This window comes from Drosophila takahashii, chromosome 2R, assembly GCF_030179915.1.
Source record: "Drosophila takahashii strain IR98-3 E-12201 chromosome 2R, DtakHiC1v2, whole genome shotgun sequence".
NCBI lineage: Eukaryota > Metazoa > Arthropoda > Insecta > Diptera > Drosophilidae > Drosophila > Drosophila takahashii.
Window position 1 is genome coordinate 39,513,798 of NC_091679.1, and position 21,506 is coordinate 39,535,303.

Sequence of the window (21,506 nt, forward strand, 5' to 3'; positions counted from 1 at the left end):
AGACGCCTGCCGCCAGTGTTGCCAGTTTGCTGGCAGAAAAAAAGCTGTTTCTAGCTGTACACAAGAAAAAGCTACGCTCCGCAGGGCGAGAAAGCTTTAAAAAAGCTAAAACGTCACTGTGCGCTTGTGCGATTTTGGTGCAGTAGTAGTGTAGTGTAAAATATAATTAACCATTTATTTTGATTTTTTACCGATATATTTAAGAATGTTTATTACAATTGGTTTTTTATTTAAACTATTAAAATATTTTTGTAATTCTTTAAAAGGTAAGTAAGTTAAACACAGCTAAATATATTAAATTTTAAATTTATTATTTTTTATTTAATAATTTAGGTTTAACATAAAAATAGCTGATCTGGCAGCACTGTCGTACCTAATTATCGCTAATATTTGATTACGATGAATACTAACTATCGCACGCACTATCGTATGACGCACCGATCTTCAGCATGGCGACCGATCATAACTTATCGATAACAACTAAAAAGCCGCGAACATGTTTTACGTTTGAATTACAAAATTTTAAATTCCAAAACTAAATAAGGTAATTTAAATACGCTAAAATTAATTGTAAAACTTTTTGAACTTCATTAACAGTCTCTTAATTTAATGGAGTTTTTTTTATTTTAAACAAATGAAAAAATAAATGCTTACCTGGTTTTAAGTGAATGTATTTAGTTAATCGAAACCCACCGCTTTCCAAATTATTATAGCAAATCACCAAATGGGCCAAAACTTCGCTCATCTGCCTATATCAAAGCCCGCCAAGAGATGTCCTTTGTAGTGGGCGGGCCTTCCGGGCATTGGCAAAGGACTCGAGCTGGCAGACAAACAATCCCCAACCGCAGACAACCCACTCAATTGGAGTTGCCTCCTTTAAAAGTTCATTCGTTTGTAAATAATTTTTAGCCGGCGGCAAAATCGATACTTCGCTTAAGATTTTTGCATATATAGCGTGGCGACCCATCGGAGGGTCCTGGAAATTTTGTCAAGCTGGGCGAAACTTTCAACGGCAGCCGTCGAGCAAAGTTATATGAGCAGCGTATGCCGATAATGCATAAGAGAGAAAAGTCGGAGGGCTAACAGAGAAATGGCATAAGAGCTGGCAGAGTGGGAAATGAAAGCATAAGCCAAATGGGGAAGTTTTGCTATTAAAGTTTTTCATCAGCGCCTATTTGCCAAGCTCTTCAAACTTGGCCCTAAACCCCTTTTTTGGGGCTGGAAGGGCAAATATTTGTCAGGCAATTAAATGTTTACTGTTTTTATTATGTGTTTTTGTTTGCCCTACCCTCCTGTGCATTTTTATTGTGACAAAGGAGGCAAGAGAATGGGTTGTAGACGGCTCTTCTGGCTAAAATTAATCATACGCCTCGTTGCCGCAGTGCAAACAATTCACCAAAGGCAAAGGGAAGCAGCTAGACCACAATAAAGCTTAATGTGCATCCTGCAACGATGGTGCGGTGAATATATTGAGTTTGGTAGAGGGGATAAAGTACCCTTAATATAGAGGAAAATTTAATAAAATGGCTTTAGAGGTTTCAGAACAGTTGTTACGTCAATTACAGAACAATGAAATGTTTCTAAACATTTTTAAACAATTATTTTAGTTTCAGAAAAATAATTGCAACATTTTAAAGACCTCCCGCCGACCATTTAAAGCCCAATTATCACCCACCTAACCATAATTATTTTGTATCAATTAATATACCGTATCCATCGTCAACCAGTCGATGGTAATGCGATTTGCCGGTCATCATTTGAAGCGATTTACTGAGGCGGATCGGATCAGCATATTATTATTATTATGGCCACTCATTCCCAAAGTCTCAAGTACTCAGCTCCATCCAATCTGGATGTCCCGACGTATGCATGCAAATTAATTAACAACACTCGCTGGGGCCATAGTAAATTAATAATTTAGCCAGACATTACGCATACGACGCATCGGCTGAGTGGCAGTAAAAAGCTGTCCAAAAAAGCGCCGGAGATGGGCCAAGAGTCATTTTAATTACCACATAACAAGGCAGCGGGCCACAAATGGCAACTGGGAAATGCTGGGAAATGTGGGTGTGCGGAAAATGGAAAACGGAGAAGGGAAAGCATGTCACGCTAAATGGAAAATGTTGCGAATACGACCTGAGGGCACAAGTGTTCCTGTGTGTGTGGGTGGAGTGTGCGTTTTATGACATTGCCAATTTACAAAATTTCATAAATATAAATTGGTTTTAAATGTTAAAATAAAACAATTAAAATCGCTGCTGGTAAGTACACCATCCTTCGCCATAATATTCACGAATTTAGCCAACATTCGAGGTGCCCTGAATAATTTAGGCGGAATTATGATTGCATTTCCCCCGAGAGCGAGTGAATGCAAATCGGAAATTAGTCAAGCACAAGCTATTCACATTTACATCGAACCTTTGGCCAAATCACAAACGGGCAAATGGCTCAATTCAATCGACGCAAACAACAAATTTATTTAGCCATCAACCATTTTCCCTATTTTTTTGTGGACAGCTGAAAAGCGCTGGAAACTGTTTATGGTTGTTACTGTTCTTGAACATTTCATCGGCTGGCGATAAAACAGCATGACAAATGAATGGAATTCGTTGGCAATTTTCGTTTTCACTGCCCCCCATAAATTTCGCACTAATAAAACTGCGGAAAAGTGCGCTACAAAAAAGCAATTGAAAAGCCATCAAATCGGAGTGCAATAAATACAACTTGAACAATATGTTCTCCCATTTTTTTTCTCGTGTAAATCAGCAATCAACGTGGAGTGCTCGAGGCTCAGATGAAATCTTTGACTTTAAGTCAGAGCTATTAAATGGCGGAGCAGTGCTAACAAATCGATATTTAATGACAAAGCTTAGTTACAACCCCACCCACCCAAAAACACGCCCCCCAGACTAACACTCGCACACTCAAACAAAGCGAGCACATACATCATTGTCAATGTCAAAGTGTCAAAGCAAACTTGCAGTGCACAAAGCTAACGGCGCATAGTTATTACACTAAAAGAAATATTACTATGTTTGCCAATTTGTGAATAATACTATATCAATACTATACCAATATTTTAGCAATATTATAATAATACTAAAACAATAATACTATATCAAACCTGTATTTAAAATCAGAAAAAAAGATCTACTACTTAAGATGTCTTAAAGTTTCTAGATATTATAAAATTCGATTTAAAACTTTGTAAATACTTAAATTACTATCATATGTTAATCAAGCACTATAATTTTCATTTTCGCTAAAAATAAACCCTAAAGATTGAAATAGTTTTCTCTGCACTCCGCAGTTCTCTCAATCCTTGGCTGTTGGAATCATCACATCGGGCCGACCGAAGTCAAGTGCAATAAACCCTCGAACCGACTGAAGAGTTTTGCATTTCGACCACGCCCAGATAATGCCACGGCCCTTCTATTCTAGCCCGCAGTTATGATGTTGCAGTAAGCAGCAAGTAAACTGCAATTTGCGCACAAAAACTTTGCTTGCGACAAACTTTCCGCCCATATGTCCCTCTCTTTCGCGGCCCCTGTTCCCCTCCCTTTCGCTCACATTGTTTTTATCTCTCTCGCACTCCGCTTAGCAAACGGGCAACAATTTGAACTGACAAAGTCCGGCGATAAAAAAAATGTTTAAGTACTTTAGTTGCGCTCCGAATGCATCGCACAAAAGTTTATTAAACAAACAGGTAACGATAAAACTGAATGGCAAAGAGAGGAAGAAAGAGAGAGAAAAAAGAAAAAGGGAAAAACACGGATGATTCACTCCTGCTGCTTTTCTTTTTAACAGATGTTTCAATGAATAACAAATTTATAGTTTTCCATGTTGTTGGGGTCACCAGAATTCGTGAATAACAAAAGGGGGAAAAGGTGTCTAAAATGGTGTTGGGTAAAATCTACAATGTAGATGTATAGAGGTTTTTTAAATAGAGGAAAAGAACCTAATTCATCAAAAAACATTTTCAATATTACTTTTAAATAATCGCACCTAAAATACACTGATATTATTTTGACGGATTTACTGAATTCTTCTTTAAAAATTTATTTTTAAGTCTTTTAATGAAATACAAGGTGTCAATCCCTCAAATTAATAAATGAATGAAACTGAATTTGGGTTTCTGTGGCCCCACTCATAAAATAATACTAATGTATACCTGTGTGTGTTTAGCAAAATCTTCCCTAGAGTATTTCTTTTGAAAAATTATCACACGGGGGCATAGAAAAGCCCCAACAATCGGGTGTCAAATTGACGAGTGGCTTGTCTAACAATAAGCCCCTCGCCCATTCGCCATTAACAATGTACAGTCATCGACGCCCTCCTGTGCTCCTTTGTCCTTCACCACCCCCCGAAAGTGCCACGCCCCCTTCTAATGTCGCCCGCCCACCAATTGTACGCCGCTCGCATAATCAATTATGCGTCTGCCGTGCGTCCAAAGTTCCAGTTCCCTCTAAACTTGGCAATTTATTTGCACCGGAAACTCAACATAAATCAAACTAATTTCTCCAGGGATTTTTCAGCACAACTTCCAACGTGTCCCATTCGCTGTCTCCCTTCCACTCGCACTGTCAGTGCTTGGTCACGTGTATTGCTGTGTGGGAGGGAGCGGGACGGAAGAAAGGGGGAGGCGTAGCAAATTGAATTTGTCGCGCTGTGTTGGATAATTTGAGGCGCATTGTGCGTCTAATTGGCCATTCGAACTGGAAACGAAAGGAAAAAGTGAAAGCCCCGAAGACATGCGGAAATTCGAAGGATACCCTGATTATCCAGGTTTTGTTCTATATTATCAGGTTGAAATGCTAATTTTGTGAGACCTACCTATTCAACTGGGCCGCATTGTACTTTCGCCGGTTGTTGACTTCGATATTCGTGGCCATCACTCATTCTGCGTTATTTTGGTTGTCAGTGACAGAAGAATTGATTTCACGGTCTTGCGAAATAAAAAAATAAGGCAGGAAAATAAGTTTAATTTCACCAGAATTTAAATAGGATTTTTATTTCTACGTGAGTGGTATTTATAGTATTTATTTATTAACTTCATATTATAATTTATTTGTATATTTTTATTCATCTAGTAATCTTATAAAATAAACTTAGATAGCAGTCCCTGTTTATTTTCTCTAATAACAAACAACATTACAAATTCTCAGTATGGCAAAGCTAACTAAAGACAATGCAGCCCATGGAGATGAATTGCCATTGGAACCGCAATTGGTGGAACTAAGTTTGAAGGATTTTCGGAACGGCAACCGTATTCCATCGCTTTCGAAGGATATTCATTTGCCCAAGCAAAAAAATGTTGTGGAAAGCCTAAAAAGCTTCTGGTTGGAAAATAAGACCCATGATTTCCTGGTGCGGCTGGGAAAATATGATTTTCCCTGCGATCGTCTGGTGCTAATGCTCTATGTAGATCTACTTAGACAGGATTTGGATAGAAGAGAGCTGCGATTGCCAGAGAATTTCGTTAGACCTGAGGTCTTTTATATACTTTTCCGCTGGATGAATGATCAGGAGCCGCTGGTGAAGCGTCCAGGAATTGTGCATCTCCTGTTGGCAGCGGATTACCTGAAAATCGAGCAACTGTCGTCTCAAATTTGGCAATGTTTGGATCAGGACTCGGGTTTCGGGGAACTTCAGGCTATTCAGGTGGCCCAGGACTCAATGCCCTTCAAGGATCTCAATCGTTTACACTACCTGATGCTGCATCGAATACACTACTACTTCCTGGTCTTTTCATCCTCCGTTGAGTTTCTCGATTTGTCCGCTAAAAGCCTCAGCGTTCTGTTCACTTCGCATGAGATACGAGTTAACAGTGAGGCGGAGGTTTTCTACTCTGCCATTCGCTGGCTGAATCACGAGTGGCCCAGCCGTCGAATGCATGCGGTGGAGGTCATGGAAAATGTGCGAATCTCCAGGATGCCCAGTGAACTGCTTCTTGTGCTCGAGTCACCGGTGGATGACATTCGTGTGGACCGCATCCTCCAGCTGCCGGAATTGCAGCCGGTCATGGAAAAGGGCAGGTGAGTACACTGAGAAAAAAACAAGCTTATTATTATCATAGTTTGTTGTAATACCAGAAGGTCGAATTCTTTTATTTTCATTTTTCACTTGAAAAACTAATTTTTCTAAACTATTTCATTTTGAAACTCATTTTAAAATTAAATATTTTCAAAGTCTATTTTGTATACATATTGCAAATACAAGTATAAGATTAATTGTATTGTAAAAAATATTTTCTTCAAATAAAATTGTATGAATATTTTAATCAGTATAAACAACAAAATAATAAACACATAATTTTAGAAACTAGGTTTCGTTATATTAATTTTTAAGTGCATCAACTGTTAATTTCCCTTGCTGCCAGTTAACTGCCATGACTCCTCATTAGATTCGACCAAGTGGCGGTGCATTTAGACGACGGAACGAAGCTGTACCAGCAGATTTATGAGATCTTTGACGTGACGGTGGTGCAACCACGGCGCTTCATCTGTCACGATTTGGCACCTTACCACCGACCGGAGCCAAATTCACCTGACCATGTGTTCAGGTACGCGGACTTCCTCAGCTACCTGGGCGTCCTGCAGACGCTGCCTTTGGACGCCTTGCAGCGTCTCCCGAAGCCCCTCTGATGGCCCAAATGGCATACAATACTCCAGGATTCCTCTCCTGCCCGACGACCTTGATGATGATGTGGCTGTGCAAGATGACAGCGATCGTGCCGTGTGGCAGTTACACCAAATTTGCATTACCTGGGCAGGTGTGTTTCTGCCTCCACTTCTCCGCTGGATTTAATGCCAGTCGCGTTTTTAACGAGAGCTGACTGAAAAGTTTGCACTTTTGTAAGAGCTCTTTTTCAAGTAACTACTGATTTTTAATTATATAAGTGAAAGAGTTTAAACTGTGAAATAGGCATACAATAAAATTAAAAGTTATTTGACTTAATTGTGATTTCTTACATTTAGTATATATACTTTAAAAATTCTAATAAAAATATAAGAGCATATTTTGTAATGACATTGAAAGATTAAAATAAGTTACTCATAAATTCTATTTAATAAATTTAAATATCATTGAAGAATAGTTATCCTGACATTTTTCAAGCGCATTTCGCATTCTATTTAAACTATGCAGAAGTGCTAGAGACAAAGGCGTAGGCCAAAAGGGGTAAAACTAATAGTTTCACTAAAATTTCAAAATTTCTTAAACGTTGGTGCAACACATGACAGCTTTAAGCTCAAACATTCTACAGAACCTTAAGCCCAAATACCTCTTTGTGTAGACACCCCTGTTTTCCATCTTATTACACTTCCCCAGTGATTTTCGAAACAATTTCCTCATCAGCGGTAACTGTGAACCACATTTCCAGCATCGTCGTCGTCATCCTGGCCACATCACCTTGTTTCGGTTTGGAATGCTCGCGGCGGTGCTCCTGAGCTCTGCACACACACTTTCCGCCTGTCAAACACCCAACCACCCACCCACCTACCCACCCACCTACCCACCCACCTGGATTTTCCGCCCACACTGGCACACACCTGGCGTCGCTGGGAAATTGAAAATGTTTGTTGCTGCGGCAAGAGTCTGCAAAGTTGGCAAATCGAGATTGCAGTTTGCTGTGACGATGATGTTTACGAGGCGAATATTCCCGGTTGCGTTTTGGGCTAATAACTGCAAACAGCAGAAGGCCCTAAAAGAAACATTTGCATAATTAACAATGTGGTGGGGGAATAGATGCTTAAATGGCTGAAAAGAAATACTAAAGACGCAGTAAGGATGGAAAACATAATTTCCTAATGCTCTCAACACTTTGAGGTTTAAAAAACGTGAGAATGCTTGCCCATGTGTGTGCAACCTGTTATTAAAATCATAAATCTGCATTAAGCGAGGAGTCTGTGTGGGCAAACAAAACGGCTTTATCAGCTAGGCAACGCATTTTTCATGCTTTTTTGCCATACATAAATTTATTTTAGACGCTCGTTCGTCTCTTTTTTAATAAACTCTCGCTGAATTTCACCGCCCCTAAGCCTCGCGCAGGGCTTATGTCCTGAAAGGAGTCCTTTAATTCATTTTCCATACACACACAGACTAAAAAAAACAGCGAGAAATTATTAAAAACCACTTTAATATATCTTCTTTGTCACTTTTGCAGGCTCTCAAGGAGAATAGGATGTGGATGCCGGGCTTACGAAAAGCCCTTGTTGACTGACAGCGCAGGCTTTAAATTGTGCTTGCCTTGGACTCGCAAAAAGAAGGGTTAAGAAGTGTCGAAAAGTAGCAGTTTAAGTTATAATGAAAATTGTAATAAAAAACTGGTTTTATTTTTCTTCCATTATTTTATTATTATTAGTCCTTAGTTAGCCTTTGCTTGGATTGAATGGTGAGGGGTTGAAATCAAAGGGATTTCGTCCTGGTGGTGGTGGCGGCCTCCAAACTCTTGCCTCGCAGAGAAATTTTTCGAAAATAGTCAAATATATGACTAAGAACAGCGTAAACTGAAGATTTTTCATCTTTTAAATCAACTAAACACTGCCACTGAAATGCCATCCATATTTATACCCAGTATATTCATGGAAATGTGATTCCCAGTCTGATAATGACTTAACAGCTCTATCTGTAATATACAGAGGGGGTTTTTTAGATTTATTCCCCCAACAGGGGATTTTTTAATTTCCTAAAGACAGATTATAAAGAACATATCAGCTAGGCTGGAATAAATCTATGCATTACTCAGTACATATTCCTCCAAAAAAATTTGTATTGTAATGATATGAAATTTATTTTTATATATATAGGAATAATTGAATTCCATCAAAATGCTAGTCGAAGCGGAAAATTACTGGCATAATTGGCCAAAGTTGAAGTGCCCTATTACCGTGTCAGTTTGATTTGGCCGAGGGAAGAATTCCCCAGAAACTGTAGCTGTAGCTATCGATTTTGTAGTTGCCCATTTTGTGGAAAAAAGAGAAGAATTGCAAGAGTGAAGGATGAAACAGACACAAAAAAAAGTTCAAAATTACAACGCATAGTTGCGGTCAATTGTTAGTGCAAAATACCCCAAACAATTAGAAACCACAATTGCTGTTCTGGCCAAGGGAGAACTTTTCATTTTTCCCGGCCCGAGTGCAGGCTGCAGTTTCCACCGACCACCGACCATCCCCTTCATTCTGGGTGGTTTTCCGGGTGCAAATGCATTCTGAGGTTAATGCTCGCAGCCAAACGAAGGGCGAACCCACTTCAGCTCCAAAGTTCGGTTTATAAACTTGCCCGGGCATTGCTGTCCTGCCAGTACATTTGGCAAATTTTCTTTCTTTCTCCTCGGAGCTCAACTTTCCCGTTGCAGCTGCAGTTTTCCACTCCGCTCCCCTGCTCCTTTGCCGTCCCTCTGTCAAGTGAGGCGGACATAATGCGATTTTAATACAGATTTCGCCCGACTTCTCCGACTCCTCCCACTTTCCATTGGCCCCGAGGACCGAAGACTGAAGTCTGTCATGTTGCATGACACTCCCCATTGGGAAGGAGTGCGAGTGTATGTAATTTATAAGCCCTTAACCGTTTATTTGCTGGCCAAAACCTGCCACATTTCGGTCCAATTCCAATCGCTTGATATATGTTATATACCTATATATATGGTCCACAACTGCGTATTTGGCAGAGCACTTAAGCCGCTTACCGCTTTTGCTCATTTTGCAAAAGTTACCCTGACTTTTGTGCAATTGAATAATTAGTTGGCAGATTTGAAAATTAAATGAGTTGAGGATTGGCAAGTAACTATGAAATTTACGAGCTAGTAAAGTAGACATCTGGGCCAGTTAATTAGCTTTTATTGGGTAATTAATGCATGTTACAAATGCAGGCACAAAGTAACAAAATTGTCGTTTATTAGGCTTCAACAACTATTACAGAATTACCAGGCAAGTAAATATTAATGAACAAATTTGCAGTAGCGGATCTAGAAATTATATTTAATTTTAATAATATTTTAAGATCAAATGAAATATGACGTATGTATAATCTATATTCAGTTTTTTCATGCACTGCGGCATATATTAATTAATAATTTTTATATTTTAAAAAATGTTCTTTTTTCATTGACATAATAATTATTAAAAAAAAACTTAAAGTAAACACGGCTAACATTATATATAATATTTCCTATCTTTAATATAGAAACTATTTTCTTTTGAATTTAATTTTTAAAATGCCATTCTAAATTTAATAAGCTGACATATTTTGGTTCTAATCTCCTTTTTCTATCAGTGTAGTGGATTTTGGAGTACCAGAGATCCTTTGTAAAGTAAACCTCAACCGATTGCCCCACTTTTGGCTGCTTTCACCAACTCGGTGCGGTACTTCACCTTCAACTCGTTCCCTCTTTTTTTGTTTTTTAGTGTGTCGGCGGCTGAGCACTTTAGCCCAACCAAAGCCAAAGCCGAACTCAAACGCCAACGGTTTTTGGATGGGCGTTGGGCGGGTGTTGAGCATTCGTGGGTGCTTCATGCTTTTACAATCCTATTAAAGTATCAGACAATCTAATCAACGGCAGGCGGCAGCTCAAAAACCGCGCGTCCTGCACACGCGCTAAACGTTGCCAAAAAGCGACGACCGCAGACAGGACGAAAGCTCAGCTTGGGTGGGTGGTCCTTTGGGGAGTGGGCGGTGGGCGGTGGATCCGCAATTGCTGACGCCATGGCTGCTTGTTGACAGCCCCTCCCCCTCCCAAGCTTCGCCAGTCCCCAAGCATTCGGTCTACAACTAAACACGCAGATAGACAAGCAGATAGCAACAACAGCAATCACTAGAATGCCAACAATGGCACCAAACAACAATCGCATTACAAGGCAAAATGTCCAGTAAAACAGGCGGAGGCAGAGTCGACTATTTGATGGCTATTGGGGGGCCGGCTGCCCAGGGAAGATATAGGGAAGATGGATCCCACTTTCTCGACCAGAGCGGATGTCGTGAGAATTAAAGCTCACATTGTGCGAAATAATATCACGAAATCTATTGGGAATTATTGAAAATTTTAAATGTATTTGTATAACTTAATAAATAGAAGTTTTTGTAAGCAACAACACTTTTATATACTTTATATACTTTTAAATTAATTTTGGACCTCTATAATGGAATGAAATATATGATTTAAGTCAGGAACCGAAAACAATCATTTATTTCTTCAAACAAAAAAAATTGCCCACTTATAATACAAAGAAATGTCGTTGTGAACCGGAAAAGTAAACTAGTTTGACTAAAATCTGACCTTTGAATCGGGGGTGGCCCACTTGGGAGATTTTGACTCATATGCAAATCTACATTTCGACAAGTAAATAAATTCTTGGGTATTTTATTATAAAACAAGAGAGAACGCTACAGATCTTAAAAATTGTATTATAATTACAAATCAGTAAAAGATATAGTTCAATTATTTCAAGGCTATTCAACCTTAATCCTTTTCATCCTGGCATGATCTCCCCAACTTTTTCAGGACTCACGCACACATCTCCGCACGTGACTGTTGCTGTCGGAGTCTCATTGTTGGTTCGGTCTGCGTCAGTTTAATTTGAATACACTTAAGTGTGTTGCGGTGTGCCTGGAAGCCGTTACGAGAATTTCCAATTGAAAATCACTTCAAGTTTAATTTGATTGCCGCTCCGGCAGCTGAGAGAAGTGGTTAGCCTCCCCAGTCTCCGATTCTCTCTGTCCGAGTCGCATTTCCATTACATTCTCTATAGATTGTCTCTCGATTTTAATCACATTTCGGGCCCCGGCATTAATATTGATGAAAACTTGTTATGTTCTGCATAATTTCTGAGGCATCAGTGAAAACAGCAATATGTTTCAGCAGTCCCTTGGACAAATAAGGGGAATACTCGTTCCCGAATTTTGCTTAAGTTTCGGTCGGTGAAGTTTCATTACTTGATTATTTCTGCGTGGGGGCGGAAAAAAATAAACGAAGGAAAGAAAGGAGCTCAAAAAATGCACGGAAAACGAAATTAAATCTCCAGGAGGCAAAGTCAACGAAAAAGGGCAAATGGAATGCGCCACGCAGACGAAAACGAAGCGAGTCGAGAGGGCTGAGAATGTAATGCAATCAAGAAGCCAGAAAGGAGGGCCCCAAAAATCAGTTCACCAGGAATGCGGAATACCCTCTCCCACGGCTAAACCATCCAGCGACTTAAATTGAATTTTACAGACTTTGGTTCTGGCCATAACAAAGGCTTAACACTTTATTAACTTAATGCCCCCATCTATCTGCGGTGCAGGTGGTGGCTGACCCCTGACAAACTATGGAGGGTAACTACCTACCCACCTACCGACATACGTGCCCGGTCATAATCATCTCTTTCCGCCACAACGATGATGAACCCATTATGCCGCCCACAGCACACATTCCAGGTGAGGGTAAAAAGAAGCAACAAAAATTGGATTTTCATTATTTACAGCATATTACACACACAACCGCCTGGTCCTTGGATCCCCGAGTCCTTCTGCCTGGGTATCGTGTATCGATAGGCATATGTGTCTATATATGCATCAAGTGGGTTGGCTTGCTTTTATTCGCCTGCAACGTGGCGTATACGTATCAACAAATAAAAAAGGCCCAGGACGAGAGTGAGATAGACAGATAGACAGGACAGACAGGATGGACCCTTTGGGCTAGGAAATTAATTAAATTAAGTCAACGAAAAGTGAAACGCCAGACGCACATAGTCGGTGTCCCCACACACACTTGTGCATTTCCTCGCTTCCTGCGAACAGGAAGCCCTTGCCGCAGGACACAGTCTTTGACATCCATCGCTCTTCGCCCCCCACTTTCTCCACTTTCAGTTGTGATGCTGCCACCATCCGCGATAAGCTCGCTTCGTTATAATCCTAATTAAATATTTAGGTTTACTCTATGGCTGTATTTACTCAGCGCCCCCCTTTGTGTCCTGTTTCTGCCCCGCTTGCTCGTCCTTATCTGATAAGCCCTTCGCTGGCCGGGCAAGGGTTAATTGCATTAGAGTTATGACAATTGCCAGCAAATTTGAGTTGGCAAAAAAAAGTGGAAAAGCAAATACGAAATGTGATTGCGAAAACAAACTGAGATACAGAACGAGACTAATTAGATAAGACTTGCTTTACCAGCTGAAAGCATTGAGAAGCGCGGAGAGGGGCGCATGCTGGGTTCAGTTGTGTTTGCAAAATAAAAAGGGAGTTTCTATCACAATTACTGAGAAGTACATTCGTTATTATTATGTTTAATACACCATGTTTTATATATTTTTTTAAGCTTTTTAACAAAATTGCCGCAAACTCGCGATTCTAGTCTAGACATGATCAAACACTTGTCCAATATGGGAACCCCCAGAAATGCTATCTGTTTCAACATTTTCCACTCCATCCGAAATCTCCTCCCACACTTTTTTGACCGTCTGACGTTTGCCGGCGCAGCTGAGACAGGGCGCAATTTGTTTTAATCAACAAAGTCAAAAAAGGGGCACGTAGATCTTCATTCTGTGAGAAATTAAATAAACTTTGTGTTGGCCAAACAATTTGCCCATCGTCCGCCTCCGAAGCGTCTGCGGTTTTGACCGCCGTTCCAGACACAAAAACACAAAAAAAAGGGCGAAGTAACAAAAATGCTGACGGGCTTCCACAGGACGCAGGACCTTTCGCCAAGGACTCGGACGTGACTGTTCGGCGAGGATAAAGGCATGCAGCATGCAATCCCTTAAAGCGATTAAATAATGCACCAAGTTCGCAGCGAGGACATTTATTTTCTTGAGCACACAAATTTGTCATAATGAAGTCGCATTCTTTGGCCTCCTCGATTAGCCAAGTGCCTTAGAATCCCCGAGTAATAACAATACGTTCGACAGATGAAATGAAAATTCCAGGCGAAGGACATAAATTATTTCAAAGGCTCTGATTTATTGGCTGACCACAACAAATGCCACAAACAAACCGAAGGAGATTTAGAAAATGAAAACGCTTGGCAGGCTTCTTTGGAGTTCTGGGATAAAAAATTATAAGCCATTTCGAGATGCCCTATTTCTTGATATTGGTTTAAAGTTATTTTTATATATTTAATACAAAGATGAGAGTATCTGTTGCCGTCTTTATTGTTTGTGTGTCCATTGTGTGTTATCAATAGAGCAAATTGAATTTGCTGCGGTGCAAAAAGTGCCACTGAGGTCGATCAAGATAAATGTCAGCGGGAGAGCGATGCCACAAATTGCGAGCCAAGAAAATGGGAAATTGCCCCGAAGACAGTTGGAAAAGCTCCGGGCGATTGTTTGCCATTGTTTGTGATGGTTTGATGGTTTGTTTTCTGATTTTTTGGGGCGTACATTTCAAATGCTCGAGTTAAATGAATCTCCAGGAATTGTTTTGTCTCTTGCCCCCGAAAACAATGATAAATGAAGGAGGTTTGCTGATGATTTAGGGATCCATATCCCTATCCCTTCTACTTCTTTTTCTAGGGCTTTGACATCTTCATTCCCTTCACAACCTGCTTATTTATTTATCATCCTCACATACTTTGAATGTAATGAATCAAATCGAATCGAATCGAATGGGATCGACGACTAGGTTCGCTTCGAATCAACTTTGTGCGCTTCGAGGCGTAAATGTTTTATGGAATGATTTATTATGCGGGGCCCTATCTGTCTGAGGGGGCGTGGCCCTGCGCCTAGGCCATAAAACATGAACCCTTATTTGTTGCCACCATCCTATTTTTGCCCCGAAGGTCCGAAAGAAACACGTCAAATCGATTGTTAACAACTCGGCTAACAAGAACAAATGTCGCTGGGATTGAAAAATTGTTATTTCTTTGTCTAGGTGTTGTTTTTTCTTTTCTATTTGGGTTTTTCCCTTTTGAGGTGAGGAAAAGCGAAGACATTGTGGATATAATTAATGATGCTGTGGCGACAAAGAAAAACTCCGATTTCTTTGTTGTCCGGAATTTAATTAGTGGTCGAGCCAATCCCTTTGAACTTGTTGGTGGCAAAACTTGATTGGAACAAATTCAAATGCTTTCCCTTAGTGGTTTTTCCTGCCAATTTTTCCCCATCTCAAGCTCTCTTGAAACTAATTACTTTGATTGCGCTGGCGTTAATTACATGCATCCATCCAACCACCTCTCGCTCTCTCTCTTTTATTTCTCTTTCTCGGGAAATTCATGCGAATGAAATTGGGCATAAAACAATGCATTTCCGCTTTACCCCCGACACATGGCTGCCTTCCGTTTCCGCTTTAGCGCCATTTTGCAAAGCCCGCCGCAGAGTAGAGTTCAATATACACGGGTTCCTAACGTCTGGCTCAAACCAGTAAAAAGGCAGAAAAAAAAACGGAGTTGTAAGCCAAAGTAAAGCAAAGAGAGGACATTGAAATTGTTGCCTGCTTTATGTTGTCATTCCATTAATTATCGTTCGTTATTTTAACTTTTAGCAGCACCCCCACGTCGCCATTGTGCACTGTCTGCACTTTGCAAAAGCACAAACCTCTACCTCATAACGTTGGCCAACTCTTTTTGTCATCCGTTTTTCATCTTTTTTTCGATTGTAATTTTTTGTCACCGCCTTTTGTTTGCACATTAAATGGCATTGGCTCGCCATGTGCCATGTGCAATTGTCCTGAGTCCCCTTTTCCCCCTTTTACTCTCTGCAAAAATTCCAATGGCCGATGGTCTGGGTAATGAATTACTAGCCACATGCTTTTTGTCCACCGCCCGCTGACTCGCAACAATGACATTGCAGTTTTTAGCCGACGCCGCCGCCGCCGGCATCAACAATTTCAGGGCCGCACACGATTCAGGATCCTCCCACAGGACTCAGCCCCTAAAAATTGTACACCCACAGGCTGTCTGAAATTATGCGACTTTAATTGTTATATGACCATGGTCCATGGCCACTCTTTTAAATACTTGGCATTGAAATATGGCCGAGACTCAGACGGTCGAGCATTTTAATTAAGATGGTTTCGGGCTATCAACTGCAATCTGATAAATGGTTTTAAATATATTTAAAAAAAAATAATTTATTAGATTTTAAAATTTTTTTGCGGGTACAAACAAAAACCTTTGAAACCATATTTCTTAACGTTATTTTCATATGGAGTTTTTTGTTTTAAAATTTAAAAGTTTCCAAATTAAACTTTTAGTTTTTTTTTGTTTACGAAGCTGCCTAACTTATTTACCCAAACAAAAACTTCTCGACCCCTCATATACTTTATTAGAATTTTCACTTAGACGAAGGACTTGTAAATCCCCATATTCAAAGCAATTGCAGAAGTGCTGCCAAGATTTCCCAGTGAAAACAAATCCGGCGCTCAAATAGAGATTTTTCACTTAAGCAGCTCCCAGTTTGGGGAAAATTGTCGAGCGCCCGAAATGAAAAATGAGTTAGGGCCGCCCAGCATTCATCAGGCCAAGTGCCGAAAGTGGGGAAAATTGTAATGGGAAAACTAAGAAAAGCGTCGAGGGCGAGAATGCCGAATGGCGAATGCCGAAAGCGGAAATGTGACACGTTGTACTTGAATGCTCTCCTCGCCTGGAAAAGCGTTTCCGGTTGCCGCAGAAATTAATTTCATTAATGCACGAAACTGGAGACGAAAAGGGAGGAGAAGGAGACACAGAGCCATTAAGTTGATTCTCAGTTTATTCAAGGAACCTAACAAACCCAGCAATTAATTTCCTATTCAAACTGCTTCTTTAGCTTGGCCAGCTGGGTGAGGAATTCATCGCGAGTGGCGCGTCTCTCCTCCAGATTTTCCAGGGGCACCAGCTGCTCACACTGCCTCGCAATCTCCGCCAGCGTTTCCCGATCCTCTCGAGTATTTGGGGTCTCTCCATAGGTGGCACTAACGGCGGAGATTTCGCCCCCGAATCTCTGGAAATAATCCGACACGCCACCGGGAGCATTGAGATGGGCTGTCTCCAGGGATCCCAGAAGGGCATATCGCAATCCCAATCCCTGACTCAGCACACGATCCACATCCGCCACGCTGAGTATATCAGAAGCCACCAGACGCCACACTTCGTTCAGGATGGCATACTGAATGCGGTTGGTGGCAAAACCCTGGATCTCCTTCTTCAGGGTCACCGGTCGCTGGCCTATGGTGAGCATGAGGTCATGGGTTTTTTCTACGGCCTCTGAGGTTGTCCAGGGAGCGGGAACAATCTCCACGAGGGGTATGAAGTAGGGCGGATTCAGGGGATGGGCTACAAGCATCTGTAAAATATTTAAAAATATTAAAAAATATTTTTATTTAATTATAAGAATCCCAAGCCCACCTGTTGCCTCCTCTTGAGTCCCTCGCTGTATAGCGATGGCATAAAGGTGCTTGTGGAACTGGCCACCACTGTCTGCTCCTCCAGCAGCTCATCCAACTGAGAGTACAGCGACTTCTTCAGCTGCAGAACCTCCGGAACACATTCCTGTATATGAATTGCCTCTCGGGTAAGCTCCTCCAGTCGAGTGGTCACCTCGATGAGGGCAAACTGCTCCGAGGCTCGCAACTTTCCCCGCAGCGCACCCTTCTCCTCCAGACTGTGCAGATCCCTGTCCAATTCCTGCAGGGCGGTGGATAGTTGGCTCTCCAGGATGTCGTACAGCTGGACTCGATAGCCAGCCGCTGCAAAGAGCATCGCCCACGCCCTGCCAATCAATCCGCTGCCCACGATCCCAATCTTTTGGCTGCCCATTTCGAACTGTCATCTGGGAGAGTTTTTTCAATGTTCCGAACTCGGAATCCGGAATTCGGATCAGAGCGTTTCGCATCAGAACGGGAACTGCAGATTTATCGCCCTCGGTTCAAGTTCAGCCAGCAATCACATCAGTCATGCGACTTTATGCCACTCTATTGATAATACATTGTTTATATATGAAAGTACACTGCGCGAAAGGGTTAACTGTCGCGGAAATACAATTCGCTTAATTTAATTTGCTTTCCATTACATATTTTGTAATCAAATATAATGCATATCTTTAAAAATGTAATATATGGGACGCTCCATATCAACCCGGCCACCCCCCTTTTTTTTTAATTTTCTATGTGGAAAGTACCACATTGATTGCAAAGCCCCTTGCTTCCAATATTTTACCTCATACCCATTTTTTCAATGTTACCACTCTTTCGCCGTATAATCGCGTAAAAAAGAAAACACAAAATCATTTTTATCCTGCGAACGAAAGAAACAATTGGCATGGTTCAAAATCAGAAAAACCTGTCTTTCCATAGCCGGTTACGAGAAAAATAATAGATTTTATTAGACCGTAGATGACCAAGCGATAGCGTTTTTAAAGTCTAAAAGTAGGATTTCGTCCAAAGGGCCAGTCTGCAAAAATACCATTATATTTTTCTCAGAAAGCCCCATATTTAACGGATTTTATGCCACTGATTTCAAAGTGGGATCTCTCTTGAGGAATTAGCTATGAATTCTTTTGTACGTTTTTGTAGTAGTTAACTGTCAGAAAAAGCTAATAAGTAATATAAAATAATCGTATATGCTTTGGAAAAAATTAACAAATCAATGAAAAGAATTCATAGCTAATTCCTCAAGAGAGATCCCACTTTGAAACTAGTGGCATAAAATCCGTTAAAACTCGGGCCTTTTGATAAAAATATAATGGTATTTTTGCAGACTGGCCCTTTAGACGAAATCCTACTTTTAGACTTTAAAAACGCTATCGTTTGGTCATCTACGGTCTTAAAAAATCTATTATTTTTCTCGTAATCGGCCATCGAAAGACAGATTTTTCTGCTTTTGAACTATGCTGATTGTGCCTTTCGTTCGCAGGTTAAAAATGATTTTGTGTTTTCCTTTCAGCGCGAATATACGGCGAAAGAGTGGTAACATTGAAAAAATGGGTATGAGGTAAAATATTGGAAGCAAGGGGCTTTGCAATCAATGTGGTACTGTCCACATACAAAAAAAATCAAAAAAGGGGGTGGCCGGGTTGATATGGAACGTCCCATATGTAAATGTAAATGATTCCTTGACAATTCCAAAATCCATGTTTCTCCCGAACAAATCAGTATTTAAAAGAAACAAAGGAAAATATTGTATAATTGTTATGTATAATTGTTGTATTCCTAATCAAAACCTATTAATATATGAACATATTCAACATCTCAGTTCTACTCTTTAAAAAAAAGCCTGAAAGTCCGAATTTGTATTAATTTATTAGATTACAATATTTTAAAAAATTATGCATTTTAAATTCACTATTTACAGACAAAAATCTGTTTGTTAATATTTAAAGAAAATAAAGTGGTTTGAAACTACTACCCTTCGAGCATTTTTATTAATAAATTCAAATAAAGCATTGACAAAAGTAACAAAAGACCAAACATCTTTGAAGTCTCGGCAATTCAATAATTAATTTCGTTTTACATTTAAAGTTCCTGTACAAACTCCGCCCACCTTCCACCTTGCTTTTTATAGAGCCTCATTAAATTTTATTGCTTATCAACTTTGAAGGCCCTGTGAAATTCTCAGCAGCCTATTAATTGATAATCCCATACTTTGTGATTTATTAAAGCTTAAGCTTTCACTTTCGGCCTGCGAGGCGATAAGAATGGGTTGCTATATGGGGGATATATGTATTTTTCGGAGGCGGGAGCATGACACTTTGCCCAGCTGACAAAAGCCTGCATGTAATACTTTTATGCATATTTCGCGCATATTTTTCTGACATTGTAAGTGGCTGAGGCTGCCGGCAATAAATTATTGAATAAGCACTGCCAACAACAACAGCAGAAACAGAAACAGCAACAGAAACCGGAAGAGACAGCAGAGAAATGGAGAAATGGTGAAATGGAGTTCTGGGACGGAGTCTCGTTTTCATATGTAAACCACATTAATCATACGCCCCGTTTGCGTTTTCATTTACGCCACTGACATATGTATGTACTATATGAAAAAAGAGGAAAAGAAATGCGAACGAATGAATAACAACAGCAATAACAGGAGCAGAAATCGGAAAAGCGGTGGGAAAAACTGAATCCATATTCCCAGACGAAAACTGTTAGGCAGCCATGGGTTAAATCAGCCATGAAATGCCATCTACACTATGGCAAGCCATAAAAATAATTCCACAAAGGGCCAGCCAGAAATATTTATACACATTGAGAGATTCGCTTCGCATTTCACTTCATTGCATTTAAATGCTTGTTAATAAAAACGCAAAATGGAAATGGAAATCAATGCCAGTTGCAAAGGGCGAGTTGTTGAAAGCATTTACGTTTACGTTTGCCTTTGCCCCTTGCTTTCGAAAATGCAGAGAACTCAATGGAGAGGAAGGAAAACGTAAAAAATTAATCCGAATTTCGATACGCCAATTACACGCCATATTTTATTTATTTGCCATTTATTGGAATTTATTTTAAATTACAAAAGGGCTATATTTATTGGGATATTTCTGGCACACTGAGTGTGCAACTAACAGGTGGCCCACAGTACAAAACTAATCTAATTAGAAATCCCTGGGTCACCTTAAAGCCACTGGATCCTTCTTTTCTGGGCCAAATCCACAGCCACCGCCGCCAATCAAATGCGGTCAACTGTCACACAGGAGCAGAAATCAAAATCACCAGCAAAACAGTTAAAACAGCTGCAGCATCAGCAGCCGTAAAAAAATAGGAGAAAAAAAACCAAGGGAAAACCTCAAAATCAATTAATTTTATTGGCCATCTTGCCGAGGACCCGGAAATCCGTCCGTGTGCGGAAAACTGAAATGTCATTGTGGTGAAAAACTATTTCCCAAACAGAGTGCAATTCCCCGTATTTCGACCTTTTTCGTGCTGTCACTTTCGGTGAGGGTATTATGGTCTGGCATCTACATGGGGTTTGTGATAAATTAAATCGGTTTAAATTCTAAAGTGATTATATCTGGGGCTTAAGCGAAAGCGTGGGAATAAATACAAATATTTATAGTTAGTTTTGGGATATTTTTGCCAACTAATCTGGATTTATACTGACAGATAAATTAATAGAATAATATTTTCAAAATAATACTTATTCTAAGTTTTTTATTAGTTTGGATTATATTTACTAACCAATCTGGATTTATACTGACAAATAAATTAAATTGAAATAAATTGTTAAATTGAAATAAATATTTAAAATATATTTTGTTTAGTTTGGGTAACATTTACCAACTAATCTAACTTAATACTGACAAGTAAATATTTTATTACCTATTTCACTAGAAACTTCTCTATATTTCACATATATTTTCTACATCATTACTATTTATATTGCAAAATGTTAATTTCATAATAGGGTATTGCAACTTCTTTGGCCTCAAAAGCAGCCACTTTTCTCTATTTTTTATAGTGTTTGCCATTGGGCAGAATCTAAATCTGAGTCTATCTCCTCTCTGACATTGACAAAAGTGCAAAGGATTAAAAGTTGTACACGGGGCCGAACAAAAGCCATTGAGAGGTAACCACATGGATACAAGCGCTCGGACACCCTCCCCTCTTTTTTCTACATTTTTTTACAGCCG

The 21,506-nt window shown here is 40.0% G+C and overlaps 3 protein-coding genes and 1 long non-coding RNA gene across 4 annotated transcripts; 2 read left to right on the forward strand and 2 right to left on the reverse strand.

Annotated features, from left to right (window-relative positions):
* The first annotated feature begins 5,096 nt into the window (after positions 1-5,096).
* Positions 5,097-6,957, forward strand: LOC108058002 (kelch-like protein 25). Its single transcript, XM_017142477.3, has 2 exons — positions 5,097-6,035; positions 6,404-6,957. The coding sequence occupies exons 1-2, from the start codon at positions 5,167-5,169 to the stop codon at positions 6,642-6,644; spliced, it is 1,110 nt and encodes a 369-aa protein (XP_016997966.2). The 5' UTR covers positions 5,097-5,166; the 3' UTR covers positions 6,645-6,957.
* A 1,354-nt stretch (positions 6,958-8,311) lies between these two features.
* On the reverse strand, positions 8,312-8,522 carry Mtkl (Mtk-like). The gene has a single exon (XM_017142479.2). The coding sequence runs from the start codon at positions 8,520-8,522 to the stop codon at positions 8,370-8,372; it is 153 nt and encodes a 50-aa protein (XP_016997968.1). The 3' UTR covers positions 8,312-8,369.
* An 8,112-nt stretch (positions 8,523-16,634) lies between these two features.
* On the reverse strand, positions 16,635-17,787 carry Had2 (beta Hydroxy acid dehydrogenase 2). The gene is made up of 2 exons (XM_017142470.3): positions 17,288-17,787; positions 16,635-17,225 (listed from the first exon to the last, which is right to left on the reverse strand). The coding sequence occupies exons 1-2, from the start codon at positions 17,696-17,698 to the stop codon at positions 16,689-16,691; spliced, it is 948 nt and encodes a 315-aa protein (XP_016997959.2). The 5' UTR covers positions 17,699-17,787; the 3' UTR covers positions 16,635-16,688.
* A 2,351-nt stretch (positions 17,788-20,138) lies between these two features.
* On the forward strand, positions 20,139-20,959 carry LOC138912417 (uncharacterized). The gene is made up of 2 exons (XR_011417962.1): positions 20,139-20,429; positions 20,498-20,959. It is a non-coding gene; the product is annotated as an uncharacterized lncRNA (long non-coding RNA).
* Positions 20,960-21,506: the final 547 nt, after the last annotated feature.

Bases quoted from the DNA above. Each gene is read 5' to 3' on its own strand.
- Mtkl (XM_017142479.2), bottom strand. From the start codon at position 8,522: ATGAAAAATCTTCAGTTTACGCTGTTCTTAGTCATATATTTGACTATT.
- LOC108058002 (XM_017142477.3), top strand. From the start codon at position 5,167: ATGGCAAAGCTAACTAAAGACAATGCAGCCCATGGAGATGAATTGCCA. The intron at 6,036-6,403 runs GTGAGTACACTG...ACTCCTCATTAG, and splicing joins CCGGTCATGGAAAAGGGCAG to ATTCGACCAAGTGGCGGTGC.
- Had2 (XM_017142470.3), bottom strand. From the start codon at position 17,698: ATGGGCAGCCAAAAGATTGGGATCGTGGGCAGCGGATTGATTGGCAGG. The intron at 17,226-17,287 runs GTGGGCTTGGGA...AATATTTTACAG, and splicing joins GACTCAAGAGGAGGCAACAG to ATGCTTGTAGCCCATCCCCT.